The 18032-nt window shown below is 59.8% G+C and overlaps 1 protein-coding gene across 7 annotated transcripts; it reads right to left on the bottom strand.

Moving 5' to 3' along the window:
- Positions 1 to 38: 38 nt before the first annotated feature.
- NLRC3 (NLR family CARD domain containing 3) lies at positions 39 to 17853 on the bottom strand. Of its 7 annotated transcripts, none has more exons than XM_038151774.1 (19): positions 17398 to 17853; positions 11771 to 11909; positions 11177 to 11325; positions 8351 to 10094; positions 7689 to 7775; positions 6948 to 7031; positions 6615 to 6698; positions 6098 to 6181; positions 5906 to 5989; positions 5399 to 5482; positions 4608 to 4691; positions 4076 to 4159; positions 3891 to 3974; positions 3555 to 3638; positions 2822 to 2905; positions 2631 to 2714; positions 2341 to 2424; positions 2071 to 2217; positions 39 to 1627 (listed from the first exon to the last, which is right to left on the bottom strand). In XM_038151774.1, the coding sequence occupies exons 2-19, from the start codon at positions 11794 to 11796 to the stop codon at positions 1537 to 1539; spliced, it is 3252 nt and encodes a 1083-aa protein (XP_038007702.1). In that variant the 5' UTR covers positions 11797 to 11909; positions 17398 to 17853; the 3' UTR covers positions 39 to 1536. The 7 variants fall into 7 exon arrangements, with proteins under 7 accessions (XP_038007702.1, XP_038007700.1, XP_038007703.1 ...); XM_038151772.1 differs by having other exon boundaries at positions 11771 to 11912; XM_038151775.1 differs by having other exon boundaries at positions 2071 to 2154; positions 11771 to 11912; positions 17398 to 17851.
- Positions 17854 to 18032: the final 179 nt, after the last annotated feature.

Consider the following 18032-nt stretch of genomic DNA (forward strand, 5'->3'; position numbering starts at 1 on the left):
CCCTGGCAGTGCCCAAGGCCAGGCTGGACAGGGTTTGGAGAAACAGTGGAAGGGGTCCCTGCCCATGGCAGGGGTGGCACTGGATGGGCTTTGAGATTCCTTCCAAGCCAAACCTTTCTGTGATGATCTGACCCCCGAGACCAGGGCTGCAGCTTGAGTCACAGTTTTCTATTGTAGGCCCAGATGGAAAAGTGACTCCACACCTGGCGTGCACAGAGCCAGAGCCTCTCTCTCCAGGCAGCAGTGCCACCTAGCCTCCAGCACAGCCAGCAGGGATGTGGCAGAGCCACTGCTGGTGTTGCAGCTGCTCGTGCCAGGCAGCAACAGCAGCAGCCCCTGTGCCAGTGAACTGAGCTTTCAGCCCAGGGCAGGGGAGCACAGCCCGTCCCAAATGTCCTGCAGTGCAAGAGCAGGGCTGCACGAGGCATCTTCTCATCAGGAACTAATTTATTCCCAGCATTTACATCTGCAGAGCTCAGCCCAGTGTTTCTGGGATCAGCCCCCAGGTCCCTGCAGCAGCCACTGGCTGCCCTGAGTGTGGCAGCGTGTCCTGGCTGGGCTGGGGACAGGGGACAGTGGCTTCAGGGGTCTCTGAGGGTTCACAGTTTGGCTGCTGTGTCACCTGCAAACCTGGCCCCTCTGGGGAGTCACTGGGTCCCTGCCACACAGACAAAGGCACCATCTTTGCTCTCCTAGTCGAAAGGTGACGTGCTAGGGACAGACCCTGAAGCTGGGACATCGGGAGGATGTATCCCAAGGTCACAGAACACCAGTGACAGCAGCAGGAGATCCAAGAGCTCCAGCCTGAAGCTGAGAGGCAGAAGTTGGAGCTGAGGCAGTCCTGGTGTAGCACCAAGATATACTGGAGACATCCCACCCTCAGGCAGTGCAGTTCCTCTTACATTCCCCTTCTTACTCCTCCATTTTCCTGAGGATTCTTTATTTTCCAAGGTCTTTCTAGATGGTTCCACTCCTATGCCTTGGGTTACCTCTCTCTTGTTAGATAGCAGCTCTGCCAAACACTCCAGGTGTGTCTGGCCAGCACCAGGCTGTTACTGAGGGCACAGCACCAGCCAGGAGCTGCTGGAAGTGCCAGGTGCACAGCATCCCTCCCATCTGAGCCAGGCAGCAGCAAACCTCGTGTCCGTCTGGGATTTCAGGGGAGCCTGCTGGACTGGGCTGTTTTTAGCCAGGGTGACAAAGCACAGGAGGAGTTGCTGCCACCAGCAGATAAATCCCCCACAAAAACAAGGTCTGGCATGTGGCATCTGCCCCTCCTCACTCCTTTTTGCATTTCCCCCATTTCCTGAAGCTCCCCAGGGCCTGGATGAACACAGACAGGGGCACACACGTCCTTCAGCTTTCAGCGTGAGTCTTGACCCTCCTGCGCTCCTGATCCGACGCCCTCGGTCCTCCTGGGCTTTTCTCCGGAGCTTTCCTTGCCCCAGTTCTTGTCCCTGAGATGGGCACCAAGGAGCTCCCTGCAGTCACCCAGGGCAGAGGGACCCCGGGTCCCCTCGCTGCAGCCAGGGCCCCTCACACGTCCACAATGCACTCAGGCGCGTTGGTCCGGATGGCATCCGAGATCATCTTGGCTCCCGACTGCCCGATGCGGTTCCCCTGCAGGCTGGGGGAGAGAGAGCTCGGGCTGGGGCACGAGGCAGAGCAGGGTCCCTGCTGGGGACTTTGCACCAGCATCTGCCAGCACCTGTGCCCACCCCACTCCGTGCAGGACCCTGCTCAAGGCACTCTGGGTTTGAGAGCCCTGAGGCTGCCAAGTGAGGAGCTGGAGACAGCCCTGGACACCTGGAGGGGCTGAGCCACTTCTCCCCTGGTTTTGGAGAGGATTTGTCTTTTGAGGTGGTTCTTTGGCCCTGAGGCATCCCTGGAGAGGAGCTGAGGGGTCTGGAGCCGTGTGGGGGTGGTGGCTGTCACGCTGGGAGGAGCACGGGATGCGCCTGCCCTGTGGGGCAGCCAGGAGTGGGCAGGGCTGGCAGTGAGAAGGTCCCTGGATGGTTCCCATGGTCTCCCCCATCCCAGCCTTTCCCACCCACTGCGGGAGCCACTTACTTGACGTAGGTGAGGCCGTGGTTGCCCTTCAGGGCCGTGGCGATGCAGATGGCTCCGTCCATGCCCAGGGAGTTTTCCTGCAGGCTGCGGGAGGCAGGAGGGTCAGACAGCAGCAGCACGCGTGGCCACCAGGAGGGAATGCACGCACTGGGCATCGGGAAGAGCCACCTGCTCAGGGTCAGCCCTTCCGAGAGCCGCTGGCTCGGCCATCCCCGCGCCGCTCCCTCAGGGAATGTCTGGCCAGGCTGCTCGTGGCGGTGCCATACTCACTTGAGCCAGCGGAGGCTGCGGTTGACCTTCAGCGCGTTGGCCACGGCCTTGGCCCCCGCCGGGCCCAGGGAGTTTCCCCGCAGGCTGCAAACAAAGGAGCAGTGAGGAAGGACAGCCCGGGTGGCACAAACGGGAGAGGGAGAAGTGTCCACACCCAGCGAGTGCAGGGACAGGTCTGGGAGATCACCATGCAAAGGCAGCAGCAGTGCTGAGCCGAGGGCCAGGCTCTCGGGCACCCCGGGGACCAGTGGCACAGCCGTGGGCACCTGGTGGCCCCACGGAGCACTTACTCCAGGATCTGCAGGCTCCTGTTGACCATCAAGGCTTCCGCCAGGGCTTGGGCACCGGCTGCGCCAACTGAAGCCACTTGCAGGCTGCAAGGGAACGGGGACCCTTCAGCATTGTCCTGAGGTGGCCGTGGTGTGTTAATTAGGGTAATTGGGCTGTGACACCAGGGCCCTGCCGCAGCCTGGATACTCACTGGAGATCTGCCAGCGTGGTGTTGACCTTCAGTGCAGCGGAGAGGGCGGCCATTCCCTCATCTCCGATGGCATTCTCCTGCAGGCTGTGACAGAAGGGCTGTGTGTGCCTGTGGCCTGGGAACCAGGGCAGGGCCGGGGCCAGCACAGGGCCCAGCATCCCCAAATGGCTCCGGAGAGCTCCTGGGCCACAAGGCATTTAGAGCATCCCCAGCCAGGGACACAGCAGATGGGCATGGGGACACAGCAGATTTGCAGGGCCTATAGGGACTCCAGGAGAGCTGCAGAGGGACTTGGGACAAGGGTTTGCAGAGATTCATTCCAAGATGTGGCTGAATGAGTATTGGCCCAAAGGGAGAAAGATAAAGACAAAAATTCCTCACAGCTGGAGGAGGGACCAAAGCTGCTTTCAGCATTTCAGAGCACTTGTGGAAACAACCAAGCACAAGGATAAGGGTTTGCAGCACAAGAGGGAATGGCTTCCCACTGCCAGAGGGCAGGGTTAGGTTAGATGGGATATTGGGAAAAATGACAGGGAGAGGCCCTGGCACAGGGTGCCCAGAGCAGCTGGGGCTGCCCCTGGACCCCTGGCAGTGTCCAAGACCAGGCTGGACAGGGCTTGGAGCACCCTGGGACAGTGGAAGGTGTCCCTGCCCATAGCAGGAGTGAAACTGGATGAGCTTTAAGGGCCCTACCAGGAGGGCCCAGGACCCATCCACCTGTGTCCCCACTTACTCGAGGCTGGCCAGGCTGCTGTTGGACTGTAGTGCTTGTGCCAGGGCTGTGGCTGTTTTGGCCTGGATGAAGTTCCACTGCAAGCTGCAAACAGGAGAAAATGAGAGGTGAAGCTTTGGGCTGTGAGCGTGCCCTGCTCCAGCCAGGCTCCACACCCATCCACACCCATCCAAGGGTGTGCAAGACCCCATGGGTCCATCCAGGATGTCACAGCACACCTCCCTTGGATGCTGGCCCGGGGGTGCCATGTCCCAGCCTGGAGCGGCTGAGGGCCAGGAGCAGTGTCCCTGCCCATGTCCATGCAAGGGGCCTCAAGGCAGGCCCAGGGACACTCACTGGAGGGACGTGAGTGCCCGGTTCTCCCCGATGGCCAAGGCGATGGCCTTGCCCCCGTCGTCGTACAGCAGGTTGGCCGCCAGGCTGGAGGGACAGAGGACTCAAGTCACATGGGAAAAGTTGAGTACAGCTCTAGGGACAGCACAGGGTGGTCTGGGTGCCCTCCTGGGGCCCGTGGGACTTACTCCAGCTTCCTGAGGGTGCTGTTGCTCCGCAGGGCACGGGCGATGGCTGGGCCTCCCTCCCTGCTGATGGAGTTCTCCCGGAGGCTGGGGAAAGACACAGGGCTGGGGAGGAGCAGCCAAGGCAGAGCTGGGGAGGAGCAGCCAAGGCAGGGCTGGGTCAGCTGCTCCCCCAGCGCCCCCTTCCCCTCCTGCTCTGGGGCTGAGGCCATCGACTGAGTAGAGCAGTTTGTCTGAGACCAGCCCCATCAGCTCCTGCAGCTCCATTCCCTGTGTTTCCTGTAGGCACTGGTGGCCCATCAGGGCTTTTTGCCAGCCTCCCATCCCTGCTGCCATCCTGTCATTCCAAGATGTGGCTGAATGAATATTGGCCCAAAGGGAGAAAGATAAAGACAAAGAGAAATTCCTCACAGCTGGAGGAGGGACCAAAGCTGCTTTCAGCATCTCAGAGCTGGAGACAACCAGGCACAAGCCCAGGCTGCAGAAAAGCTCCCAGGTCCCAGCACAGCTTTTGGCTGCAGGGAGTGTCACTCACTTGAGGCTGAGGAGTCCCTTGTTGGAGCAGAGAGCTGCTGTCAGCGCCGTGACCCCTGCGCTGCTGATGGAGTTGCTCTGGAGACTGAGACAAACAGGGAAGGTGTGAGGATGGGCCAGTCTCGGCATCACAGCTGAGCTGCAGGGTCATGTCTGGGGTGGGGGAGCCAAGGCAGAAGGACCAGCCCTGGGAGCATCCAGGGTGGGATCAGCCATTCCTGCTGACCACAGCAGCACCAGCCCCGGCAAGCAGAGGGAACAGGGTTTGCCAGCACTTTGGGGCACCCTCGTCCCCACCTATCACTGTGGCTGCTGGCTCAGCTGGGCATGTGTCTCCCACAGGTTTGGGATCCTGGTCACAGGGACAGAACCAGGGCATAGCCACTCATCAGCAGGAGCCATCAGCTCTCCTCTCCAGGGGCTGTTCCCATGGGGAGTGAAGGTGGCACCGTTCCAGCCTGACTCTGCCAGGCCCCAGCCCATTACCTCCCTCCTTAGCCAATTCCCATCACTTTTGAGTGAGAGAACACCCAAAGCTACAGATTTCCTCCAAGCCAGAATAAAAAGTCATCACTGGGTTTTAGGATTGGTTCTGTCAGTGCCCCTTGGTGCAGGCAGGGCCAGCCTGGCTGCTGCTGGAGCTGCCACATCATGTTCCAGCCTGCATGTCCAGGGGATGTGGAGTGGGACAGACATGGGGAGGGGCTGAGGGCTTGAGGGGTGGCAGATTTTGCTGGAAGGAGGAGGCTGGGCTCTGTTGTCAAGGAGTCCAGGCACAGAGGGGGAACTTACTCAAGGCTTTGCAGGCTGTGGTTCACCCTGAGAGCTTCAGCCAAGGCAATGGAGCCATTGTCTCCCACCGAGTTGCCTGAGAGTCTGAGACAGAAGAGGAAGCTTGGAACTGCCAGCAAGGAATTCACCTCCCCCAGGCCCTTCCTGCTGCAGCAACGAGCATGAACTCATTGCCACCTCATTTCCCACCTACGTACACCTCTGTTCTCGTGGCTGGTTTGAGCTGGAATAGCTTTTAATGTTTCCTCAGGGCCTGGAGCCCTGCTGCTTCCCTCTGCCAGAGGGGAGACAGCTTCTCCTTTCTTCGTGTGGCTGCCTGCATGCCTGGAGGTACAGAGAGCATCTCCCGAGGGCTGCTCTGAATGCCCTGCTCTCTCTATCCACACCAACCCCGCTGGGCCGTGCCAGCAGTGTCCCTCCTGCCTGTCACATGGGCCTGCCCCTTTCCTGCCATCCCAGGAGATGTGGCACTGGCACTGCCATCCCTCCACCTCATGCCATGCTCACATCAGCTCCCTCAGGCTGCAGTTCTGCTTCAGCGCCTCCGCGATTTTCCGGGCGCCCTGGGCTCCGATGGCGTTCTTCTGCAGGCTGCAAAAGTCAGGAAGGCACCTGTGAGTGGCAGGAGCCACGTCCCCATCGGTGGCGCTCACCCTGCTGGGTGACTGGAGGGGGGGACACCACGTCTGGGTCACTCACTGCAGGGTCAGCAGCCTGTGGTTGGTCAGCAGGGCCTCGGCCAGGAAGGCGGCCCCGTCCTCCTTGACGGAGTTGTGCTGGAGGCTGTGGGACACAGGAGTGAAGCCAGGCGTGGATGCCCCCACAGCAGGGCCAGGTGCAGTGGCCACCTGCCCTGGGGTTTACTTGCCCTCGTCCCTGGCTTGAGAAAGGGGGTCTGGCTCCCAAGCATCCCTGACCAGGAGTCTCCTTCCCTCCTCTCCTATGGGATATTCCTTCTTCCACCAAACAGCATCTGGGAGCTCCCGTGCACAGAAAGGACCTCGACCTGGACCACAGCCCCAACCCCTCCCTTCCCTGCCCCAAAAGACAGGAGAATCCCACATTTCTGGCCCAGAGCTGCCCCAGTCCCTGGGTCTGTGCCATCCCCATGTGCTGCCCCTTGGAGCTTGGGAAAACCCCAGTGGGACAGAAGAGGGCTGGAAGGGGGCCTGCCCAGGGGATCTGCTCAGGAGATGCTCCAGAGGTTGAGACTTACTTCAGGGAGAGCAGGATTTGATTTTTTTTCAGGGCATCAGCCAGGGCTTTGGCTCCGGTGGGGCCGATGGAGTTGCTCCGCAGGCTGGGGCGGGACAGGCAGAAAAGCCAAGGTCAGCAAAGCCAGACTGGCACAGGCCCAGTTTAAGCCAGATGCCTCCCCATGGCACTGCTGAGGTGGGACATCAGGCCAGCAGCTCGTGGTGGTGGCTTTAGGGGCTGGAGACCCTCCCCAGCTCGGTGAGGCCGGGTGGGACCTGGCCTGCCGTGGGCAGGGAATGGTTCCCAGAGGGAATGTGGGCACCACGGGAGCTGGGCAAGGGGGAACACTTACTCCAGCACCATCAGGCTCCTGTTCACCAGCAGCGACCTGGCCAGAGCTTTGGCTCCCTTGTTGCTGATCAGATTTTCTGCCAAGCTGTCCAGAAAAAGGAAAATTTGGTGTTTTTCCAGAGGAGAAAGAGACTGGCACAGACCCTGGCATGTCCCAGGAGGCAGCTGGGATGGGTGAGCAGAGAAGAGCCATGGGGAGCATTTGGTTCATGGTACAACCAAAGTGATGGATGTTCTTCTAGGGTAGACACCAGGCAGGGACTGCAAGGACACCATTTCTGGACATAAAATTCATTTATGTCCCATAAAGGAGCTCAGATGGCAGCATGGGGAATTCTGTGCAGCCTTGAGGAAGTGCAGGAGGTGGGGAAAGTGGGAACCCATCTGTCGGGGTGAGGCACCTCCCTGCATGGGGGTCAGGAGCATGTCCCCTCCCTGCAGCAGGAGCTCCATGCAGAGCCTTGAGTGTCCAGTGATCTGCTGTGACTTTGGGAAGTGGTTTGTTAGGATAACCCATGGATTTACTGACATTTTTTTAGGAATAGTGAGGAGGCAGCAGTTCCAGGAAGACTGGTCAAGACAGCCTTGGGGTAAGGTTGCTGTGCCTGGGTGCAGGAGATTGTGTGGGACTGTCCTTGTCATTGGGCACCCTGGGGAGCCAGTGGGAGACACATTCCTGGGGGACCCTCACCCTGGTTTTGCAGTGCCCTCAGCTCCATGTCTGCCCTGGGCCAGGTCCTACCTGAGCCTCTGGATCTGGCAGTCCTTCCCACTCAGCACACTGCCCAGCAGCTCCATCACATCGTCCTTAAACTGGTTATTGTCCAGCCTGCAGGAGACACATGGAACGAGCAAGAGCAAGGGTTTGGAGAATGAAGTGGAGAAAGGATGATCCTCCCAGGACATCTGCCTGTCCCCGGTGGAGAAGCTCAAGGACAGAAGCGGAGCTGACCCAGTGCCACACCCAGGGCAACTCTCTGCAGGTGGACAACATTTGGTGGACCCAAGTCTCCATTGACACCTGGGATTGTGAGTCACAGGGGAGAGAGAACTCATTGCAGCCTCCCCTACTTAGAGGGGACTTACAACAGGGAACAGGTTTAAACTAAAAGAGGAGAGATTCAGATTAGAATTTAGGATGAAATTCTTCCCTGGGAGAGTGGGCAGACCCTGGCATAGGGTGCCCAGAGCAGCTGGGGCTGCCCCTGGATCCCTGGCAGTGTCCAAGGCCAGGCTGAACAGGGCTTGGAACAGCCTGGGACAGTGGAAGGTGTCCCTGCCCGTGGCAGGGGGTGGCACTGGATGGGCTTTAAGTTCCCTTCCAACCCAAACTAATCTGTGATTCCACAGTCACAGCCTGGCATCTCTCCTCGCTCCTCCCGGTGCAATCCCACCAGGACTCACCTGAGGCTGTGGCAGAAGAGGAGCTGGGAGAGCAGGCTCTTACAGACATTGTAGGTGAGGCAGTTGGAGAGGTTTGTCTCCTCCAGGCAGACGTCAGAGACCTGCAGGAGATAAGCCAGGGCAGAGCAGTTCATGGGGGTGAGCATCCCGGCCAAGCTCCCGCTCCTCATGGCCTCCTCCACGGCCTTGGCGGTGTCCGTGTGCTGCAGCTCGTGCAGGCAGTGCATGGCGTTGACGGCGCGCGAGGAGACGGCGTGCTCGGCGCTCAGGCAGCCCTGCAGGACGCCGATGGCCTGGCTCCGGAACCCGCCGTGCTCGTCCTTCACCAGCAGCCACCCCGAGAGCAGCTTGTTCACCTGCGGGGACAGGAGCCCCGAGAGGAAGCGGATGAAGATGTCCAGCTGCCTGTCCTCGGCCTGCAGCGCCCTCTGAACGGCGCTCCTGAAGTGGTTGAGGAAGCCCAGCTTGGGCCAGGACATGCCGCTCTCCGTGAAGAGGTCGAAGATGGCCCGCTTGGCCGCCGTGTAGTAATAAAGAGCTGCCAGGAACTCCTGGATGGTTAAGTGGGAGAAGTAGTAGGCTGTGGAGGCCTGCATGTCCTCCTTGAGCAGGAGGCGGGTGGAGAGGCAGCTGTGCAGCAGGGAGAGGTCGATGCCGTAGGCCTTCATGTCCTGCTCGTAGAACACGTGTTTCCTCCGCAGCAGCCCGTAGAAGGCCAGCCTGCCCAGGCCGCCCACCAGCTTCTTGCTGGTGTTCACAGCCTGCTCAATCCTGAGGGCTTCTCTCGGCTTTTCCAGCCAGTCACCACTCAGAGCCATTTTAAAATAATAGGAGTAGATTTCTGACAGGGTCCTGGGGACCACGGTTGCTTCTTGGGATTGATCGCTGCTATGTTTCAGGAAATAAGCGATTGAGGAGCCAGAAATCCAGCAAAATCCAGGAATGGTGCACAGGACGTGGAGCGACCTGTTAGCCCTGATGTGCTGCAGGACTTGGCTGGAAAGATCTCTGTTGTCCAGGAACATCTGGTCCAAGAAGTCCTTCATCTCGGCAGCCCCAAACCCTCGGATTTCCGTCATGCGGTCCACCAGGCCGCTGGGGATCTGCCTGGCCGCTGCCGGCCGCGACGTCACCCACACGGAGGCCTCCTGCAGCAGGTTCCCCCTTATAATGTTGGTGATCAGGCTGTCCACTTGGATCTCCTTTTTGGGATCGGTGCAAACCACTGTGTTGGAAAAATCCAAGGGGGTCTTGAACTCATCCAGGCCGTCGAGGATGAGCAGGGTGCGGGCGGCCCCGGCCAAGATGCAGCCGGGCTCGGTGATGTGGGGGCAGGCCGAGCAGATGAGGCGCTCGGCAGAGAGCTTCTCGTAGGTGTTGAGCTCCCGGAAGGTGAGGGGCAGCACAAACAGGATGTCTCTGTTGATCTCCCCCTTTGCCCAGCTGCAGACAAACAGCTTCACCAGCGTGCTCTTGCCAACGCCGGCCACGCCGATGGTGACAGAGATCCGAGGGGGGATGCTGACTTTGGAGAGAGGCAGGAACAGCTTCTCCAGGGGGATGCTCTTGGATACGCTTGGCAGGCCTTTGGTGGTCTCAACCTGCAGGATGTCGTGCTCCTTCTGCTGGATGTCGGTCAGGCCTTCCACCAGCAGCAGGTTGGTGAGGCGCTGCAGGGCTCCTGTCTCCAGGCCATTCCCACCGGAGCTCTGGAGGCTCTCCAGGTGCTTCTGCACCATGGGTTCTGCATAGAGGAATGAAACAGGGGTGAGGAGGAAGAGGAGGAAGCACAAAGGGAAATGACTGAAGCTGTTTCACTTTTCTGCCATGCCCATGCAGAGGGAAGCCTCATGGAGCCCTTACCTGCTGGTGGGAAGGATGGCAGGGCTCAGAGGGCACCAATAGGCCTAAAGGGCCCTAATCAGCCTCACAGTCACTCCAGGAGCCCATTTAAGCTCAGCTCTGAGCCTTCAGCCTCAGCTAAAGCTATGTTGTAGGAGCTAGATCTTGGTCTTGGACCTCATTGCTTGCCCTTGCCTGGTGGCCACTGGACTGTGTCTGAACCTGGTTGCCCTTGCTGGGCCTGATCCTGACCTCTCGATTGACTTCCCATCTTGACTTCATTCCTGCCTCATTGCCATGGAGTCTCTGATGTACTGGGCTCCTGGCTGAACCCGGTGGCCACCTCTGGACCTGTCCTGCTCGCCTGGCTCAGGTATCACAGTGAAATTAAACCCTCCAGCAAAGGCTGGACAAGCAGGGGGTGATGGTGTCAGAGATTTGGGGCAGACGCCAGCCGAGGTTGGAGCCTTCCAGCCAGGAGGGAAACCAGGGCAAGCTCTCCTGGCAAGGGTTGCAGAGAGAGCCCAAAGCTGGGGCAGCCACCAGCGCATGGGGTCAGGGTCAGATGTCCCTTTTCTGTTCCCAGCCTGGCGCTGGGACTGGCTGGTGTCATCTGGACATTGAGGACATTAAAAACTCCTCAGCTGCCCAGAAAGGTGAGCAGAGGGCAGTGAGGGGCCTGCAGGAAGGTCCCTCAGACCCAGCAGAGAGCCCTTGTCACCGCTGGCTATGTCCTTCCCCAGCTGAGTCCCCGGGATGACACCATCACTTGCACAGGGGGTGCCAGAGCTGCCAGCACCCCCAGCTCTGTGCACACCTCAGGGTGCTCCAACAAGGCCACGCGTGCAGCCCCCCCTGGCCGGGCTGCCTACCATGGACAGCGATGTGCAGGTGGAGCTGCGAGCTGCAGGTCTCGATGAAGCTCTGCAGGGACGGGGAGGCGTGGCTGCCCTTGCCAGCCAGGACATCCACCACAGCCCTCACCTGCTCGGGCAGGGGGCTCGCTGCCTGCACCTGGGCAGCCTCCTGGGCCGTCAGCAGCTCCAGCCTGCGCAGGTGGGAGATGATGTCCTCCAGGACCTGCGGGGAGATGCACCTCGCCAGCTGCCTGCCGTGCCGGCTGAGCCACGGCCCTGCGGGACAGGACAGAGGGACAGGTGGGTCCCGGGCCAGCCCTGGGAATGTGGGTGACAGGGAAAGGCAGCAGTGCGGAGTTGCCTCTGACTCCGAAGGGGGCAGGGGTGAGCTGGAGCCCTCCAGAGTGCCCTGCTGAAGCCCTCCCTGCCACCCCAAAGCCTTGGCAGGAGGCTTTGTTAGGAGCTGCTGGGTCAGGGCAGCAGCTACTGAAACTGGAGCCAAAGAGACTGAAGAACACAATCATGAAATGGCGATTTCTCCTGGGATCCAAACCCATGCGGAGAAAAAGGTCTGAGGAAGATCATTTCTCTCCAGAGGCAGCTGTTCCCCTGGTGCCAGAGCACACTGCCTTGGATCTGCTCACACCTTGGTGCCCCACCTCATCCCATTTCTGACCCCAGAACTCCCCAAAGGTGGCAGATCTGCCCAAGCACCACTCACCTTCCATCAGAGGCCTCCTGTGACATGGGTGGTCCCTGGGCGAGGAGCGCTGTGGTGGCAGCAGCGTCCCATGGGCCACCCCGTGTCCCCCAGCCAGCTCACAGCCCCACCAGGGGCTCCTCAGCCCCTGTCCATGTCCCTGCTGGAGGAAGAGGAGAAGCATCAGGAGCAGCGTGGGAGGGAGCCCGCTCTGAGCTGCTGTGCTGGCTGTGGTCGAGCCCGGGGTTCACTCATCAGCTTTTGGCTGAAACAGAGGCCCCTTCACTGGCAGGGCACAGCTGGGCCCTCCAGCTTGGCCAGACCTCAAGTGCCACACACGTGGTGCCTTCACCACCGCCACTTACAGCACGACCTTCCTCAAGCACAGAGGTGCTTGAACTGCCCTGGCAGTGCCCCTGTGCCCTGGCAGTGCCCCTGTGCCCTCTGTGGGTCACCTGGGGAGCACCCAAGTGTCACCACTGTCACCAGGGCTGGCAGCTGCTTGCACATTCTTCTCCTCTGTCTTGTGAAGGAAGTTGTGGGGCAGCAGGCAGAGTGATGAAGGGCCTGCTTTGGTTTCAAACCCACCTTTCAAGGCCCCATCCAGAGCCTCTGTCAGGGCTTGCTGAGCGGGGCCAGCACCACATCCTGTTGCAGAGCTCTGAGGATGCTCTGAATCATCACCCAGAGAAGGAGCAGCTACCTGCTCCCTCCCCCTCAGCTGCTGCCAAACCATGCTGAGGGGTTGGTGTTTATTTTTAAGAAGTGCATCTGCTCAGAGTCCTGCTGCTCTTCAAGCAGAGGCGGAGAGGGAAATATCTCCATGCCTGAGCGTGCTCCCAGCTCCACCTGTGCTAGAGGCATTGTGCTGTGGCCTCTCCACCAGCCCCGAAGTCATCTCCAGGCACTGGCCATGTCCAGGTGGGAACTCCTGAGCCCCAGAGGATGTCTGATCACAGGAGCAATGCACACACAGTGTCTCAAGGCCTGTGTCTGGCATCTCTCCTCCACTCCACGTGCCCTACAGGGTGTTCTGGATCCATGTGAACACCTCCATGCTGGTCAGAGGCTCTGCAATGAGTCCCTGCCCACAGACAGCCTTGCCTTTGTCAAGCCCAGCCCTGAGGGGGACATGGGCACTGTGGGGGCTTTGATGCAGCCTCAGCCACACCAACAGGTAACACTCCTTTCCTTGGTCAAACATCTTCTATGGACAAAGCACAGATGCAGCTGGACCGGCAAAACCTGGCAGAGTTTCTGGTCCATGGTGCAAGGCCGAGCTGCTTGGAACTTCCTCTGTTCCTCCTCCCTCCCAGGGGTCCATGCTGGGGTTTGTTTCTCCACCAGAAACACAAGATTGCAGGAGGGACCTGGCAGTGTCCCCAGGACTGTGTCCCCCACAGACCTGGCTCTCCCCCAGAGAGACAGGTGGCATGTCCCACAGAGTGGGGGAAGTGCCAGAAGGTGCTGGGTGACAAAGCACCAGCCCAGCCCCACCTGCCCCGGTGGTTCCTGACAAGCCCTGGCAGGGCCGGGAGGTGCTGTTGGAGCAGGGTGTGAGCCCCACTGCCTTTCCCTTCAGGATGGAAGCCTGGGCTGAGCCGCTGGTGCCAGTGGTGCCAGAGGTCCACGAGCCCCGGGCAGTGGTGGTGATGCCCAGCAAAGCCCTTTTCTCCACACTGGGAGCAGCAGCAGCTCTTACTCATCACCCCCCAGGCAGTGGCCTGGTCAATGAAGACACCATCAATTAAAGGAGCTCAGTGAGCAATTCACAGCTAAATGTTCACCCTTTGATGTGTTCTTCTCTCTAACTGGCCTGGAAAGTTCAATTAAGCCTTTGCAGTCCCCGGGTCTGTCTCTGATCTTTGCTGCACAGCCAGGATGAAAGGGGGGTTTGCTGCAGGTGTTCCCTGCAGCCCTGCCTCTGAAACAGGGCCTTGTGATGGGGGAAACCTGCTCCAGCACCAGAGAGGGTTTGGTGCTGTCCTCTGGTGCTCCTTCAAAAAGCAGCAGCTTGTGCAGAGGCATCTCACCAGGAGAATAAAGCAGCAGAAGGAATAATGCAGGGAGGGGCTGTGAGTTTTTTCTGGTTCCAGTAGCTTCAGGCGCAGCTCTAGGAGCACACAGGGCCTCTGGAGGCTGTGTCCTGGGGCTGGAGGGAGTCACCAGCTCTCACAAGAGCTGTCTGAGGGGTAAGGGCTGGCCAAAGCCAAGCTCCATAACCCCTACAGGGATCCAGGTGTGTCCAGGATGGGACCCAGCTCATTCCAGGGCTGCTGGCCATGAGCCCTGCCTGAGGCGTCCATCCTGCACATCCCAGGTGTGCAGCTTTGGCCAGCCAGGATCCAGCAGGGACAATGTCCCACTGGCAGCCAGAGGAGCAGGGATGCAGGTTTGTGTCTGCCCTGCCTTGCCTGTGTCCCCAGGGAAATGGGATAAGGGGCTGGAGCAGGGGAGGCTGCCCAGCCAAACTGGCCAAGGGCACCTGCAAGCCCCAGGGAGGGAAATGGGGATTTTCTTGGCAAGAATTTGGCATTAACGCTTTTTGCTTAGTGCGGTCCAAAGGTGCAGCCCAGGAGAAAACCCTTTCCTCTAAGGATGTTTAGACAACACTGATGTGTTCTTCCAGCAGCTCCAATCCAGCTAGAACCAGCATCCCCACATCCCACCTGAGCGTCCCTGCCCAAAACCCAGCAGTGCTGGGAGTCACAAGGACTGTGCTGGCAGGTCCCCACCACGTGCACGGCCAGTCCTCTCCCAAACAGCTGCTGTGGCTTCACTGGGTCCAGCCTGTTCCAGGATTCCTAACACCACCCCCACAGAACACGGGCCTGGATGTAGCTGCTCCTGCTCATCTCTGCCTCTAATGATCTACAGCCTCTAGTTATGTACGTGCAGCGTCACCCCTGGCAGCCCAACACGACCAGAGCAGCATCCAGGGAATCTGGGATGAAGGGACACTCCTGAGCTGGCCCCAGCAGGAAGCTGTCTGCATTCAACAGGCATTTACTGCCCCCCAGACCCTCCTCCTGCCCCAGACAGATGCATCACGCTGTGCCTCAGGACTCTGCTGAGAACCTGGGACCAGGCCAGGAGCTGTCCCACAGCACCGGGACTGCATCAGGGGATGCCCAGCAGCTGGAAGCTGCGTTTGTCCCCCCAGGGCTCGTGGGCAGATTCAGGAGCAGTGCGGGGGAAGGGGGTGGGTGGCACCTCGAGTGGGACTTCCCAGCTCCCAGCAGAGCCCTGGGACCCGACCACTGCCGGGGCTGGCGCTGGGCTGAGGATGCTGAGGTTACACAGGCACCAAAGGGCTGAGCGAGAGCTCCTGCATGGCTGCAGGCACCCACAGATGGAAAACATGGAAAATTGACTGATCTGCAGTATTTACATAAGGTTAAAAGCTTTTTACATGAGCTAAAAATTGCATGGTCCCACGGCACCTGCAGGAGGTTGGAGGCGCCCACTCCAGCTCAGCTCCATGCCCCAAACACACCAAAACCTCAGCCTGGCACTCTCCTTGTCCATGTGCAGCACCATGGGGTTTCTCCGTGCAGCCAATGCCCCAAACACACCAAAACCTCAGCCTGGCACTCTCCTTGTCCATGTGCAGCGCCGTGGGGTTTCTCCGTGCAGCCAATGCCCCAAACACACCAAAACCTCAGCCTGGCACTCTCCTTGTCCATGTGCCAGCGCCGTGGGGTTTCTCCGTGCAGCCAATGCCCCAGAGCTCTGCGGTTTGGGCTGAGGGCCCCGGGAGCTCAGCCCCGGCCAGCGCTGCCCTCCCTGGCCCCGCTTCTGCCGGGCCGGGCTGCTCCCTGGCTCTGGGGCTCCTTCACCCGCTCTCCCGCAGCGCTTTTTAGGCATTTCCCCTGCCGTGTGCCCACCCTGAACCGATCCCACCTCGACGGTCAGCGAGCTGGGAATGGAAACATTTCCCAGGCCGACAGCTCCGGCTGCTCCCGCTGAGCTGAGCAATCCCGAAGCCAGGATGCAGGCTGCCACCTTTTGGCAGAATCGAAAAGACCTCGCATCGTTAATTTCTGCTAATTAAACGATGCAATAAAATACCTTCTGCATTATTACTCAATTATAAAGCTTGCAGACTGGTAAGTAACTCAGTTATCTAAGTTTACAGATGACTTAAATTTTTTGGTCTGGATTTAATGCCAGCAAAATTGATTGCCAAATCAAATGTATTTTATGTCAAATTTAATCTCTTCCAGGTTTGAGTTTTGGTTTTTTGTTTCCTTGAACCCCAACCCCTATAACAGGGCCCAGACACAAAAGGGGTTAAATACAAGGTGAGGGAACAGGAAGGGCCCCTGGGCTGGATGCCAGCAGTGCCAATCCCAAATCTCACCAGAAAAAAAAGGAAAAATGAATCTATGGTTGATTCCAAACAGCTAGAAATGAAGCTAATTTTGGAGAGGAGGTCCCTTGCAGGGCACTGCTGCACTTCACAAGCTGCAGAGCGAAGGCTGATGCATTTCCTCAGCTGGCTGTGCCTCGAGGATGCTTTACCACAGCTCTGCAAACAGCTGATTGAAAAGCAGATGCTCCCAGCAAACAGCTTCTGCCCTTCCCACCCACAGGATCTCAGGACACCAGCAGGAAAACTGGGCAGCAGCTGCTGCCAGCCCGTCCCTGTGCCACCCGCAGCCCCAGGCTGCAGGGATGCTGACAGATGTGGCCCCCAGCCCTTCTGGGCTGCAGAGCACCCCAAAGACAGCTGCAAGTTCTCCGGGAAGAGAGTTTTGTGCAACGTGAACATCCCAGGTGGGAGGTGTCCCCTGGCTCCCAACAGAGCCTGCCTGGCTTTGGATAACTCTTCCATGTGGTGGCCAAACTCTGAGGGAGGGTGATACCCCAGGGGTGACAGCAGCCAGCCTGTCCCCAGCAGTCCCACATTTATGGGCTACACAGTGCCCGTAAGTGCCTAAATAACAGCAGGATTAAGTCTGATGCCCTGAGGCAGCCCAGGGTGCCCGGGCTCTGTGCCCACCTGGGTGCAGGGCTGAGCTCCAGCCCCTCGACCTGCTCCTGGGACACCCCAGGGCCCTGCCACACTCTTCAGTGCAGTTTTGCACTGTGCCACAGGTGAGTGTGCCACTAATCTCTTCCTTTTCTATAGGTGGTACATTTTGGAGTTTATTTTGGATGCTTCGGAAGTTAATTAGTTCAGCAGATGACATTAAGGGGGAGAATCTGCTGCACAAGGCTTTGGGCAGGCAGGACAGCCTGGCTGTGGCTGCCTTTGTGCCCTGGCAGGCAGAGCAGGCAAGGGGACAGGATTTGTGACATGTGCCAGATTCCCTGTGGAGTGCCACGCTCGTCTCCATCACTCGGGGCTCCACCCCCTCCTGCCAGCCTGATGGCCATGCCGTGCCATGCTGTGCCATGCCGTGCCATGCCGTGCCGTGCCGTGCCGTGCCGTGCCATGCCGTGCCGTGCCCTGCCGTGCCGTGCCGTGCCAGGGACCTCTGCCCATCAGCTCCCGGCCCTGCCGCCTTGCCCCAGCGTCTCCATTTCACGTGGCCATCACAGCACGAGCTCTGCAGCAGCTTGTCCCCACTCGGGACAGCCAAGTGACACCTCCCCTTCTCCCTCTCTCCCCGCAGCCCCCCAGAGCCCCTCCAAGCCCCTACCTTGGCCTCGCGCCCCTTCCTCCGGTCGCTGTGTCAGCGGGGCAGTGGCGAGGGCATCCTCGTGGCCCGGGAAGATGCAGCCCCTCCGCGTCCCGCTCAGCAACTGTTCCCCAGGGCTTTCTCCTCCTGGACGATGCTCAAGTTGAAGGCAGAAGCCACCCTTCCCGCGGGTGTCCCCCGATGGGAGCTGGGGCGGCCGATGCTCGGGCAGCACCTGGGGAAGGTGGGTTCGGCTTTCCCCCGCCGCTCCCAGCCCGGTGGCTTCTGTCTCTTTCCGTTCTCTCCGCGCCCCTTCCTGCCCTGGGTCTCGCAGATCTTCCTTCCTGTCAGCGTGGGGCTGGTGGCTATGCAAATCGGGCCGAGGGATCCGCCGAAACCCGCCTGAGCCCGGCAGCGAGAGCCGGGGCTGCCCCGCCGGGATGCTCCGCGCCGGGCTGCCGACGCTTTCCCCCAAAAGCCGCAAACCCGCCCCCAGCGACATCCAGACGGCCGCGAATTCACCTGGAGCAGAACCATGAGCTGAGCCCGGCCCGGCAGAGCCGAGGGGTATGGCTGCACACCCCCAGCCCTGGCCAGGAGCGCTGGGAATATCCCAGGGGAGAGGCTGGACTTGCGGCAGCTCTGCCCTTCGTCGG

Source organism: Motacilla alba, chromosome 14 (assembly GCF_015832195.1).
Source record: "Motacilla alba alba isolate MOTALB_02 chromosome 14, Motacilla_alba_V1.0_pri, whole genome shotgun sequence".
Lineage (NCBI taxonomy): Eukaryota > Metazoa > Chordata > Aves > Passeriformes > Motacillidae > Motacilla > Motacilla alba.

Coding starts and splice junctions, on each gene's coding strand:
- NLRC3 (XM_038151770.1), bottom strand. Junction 5,990..6,097: donor CACAGGCTGCTGACCCTGCA/GTGAGTGACCCA, acceptor TGACTTTTGCAG/CCTGCAGAAGAACGCCATCG. Junction 2,425..2,630: donor AGGAGCCTGCAGATCCTGGA/GTAAGTGCTCCG, acceptor CTTTGTTTGCAG/CCTGCGGGGAAACTCCCTGG.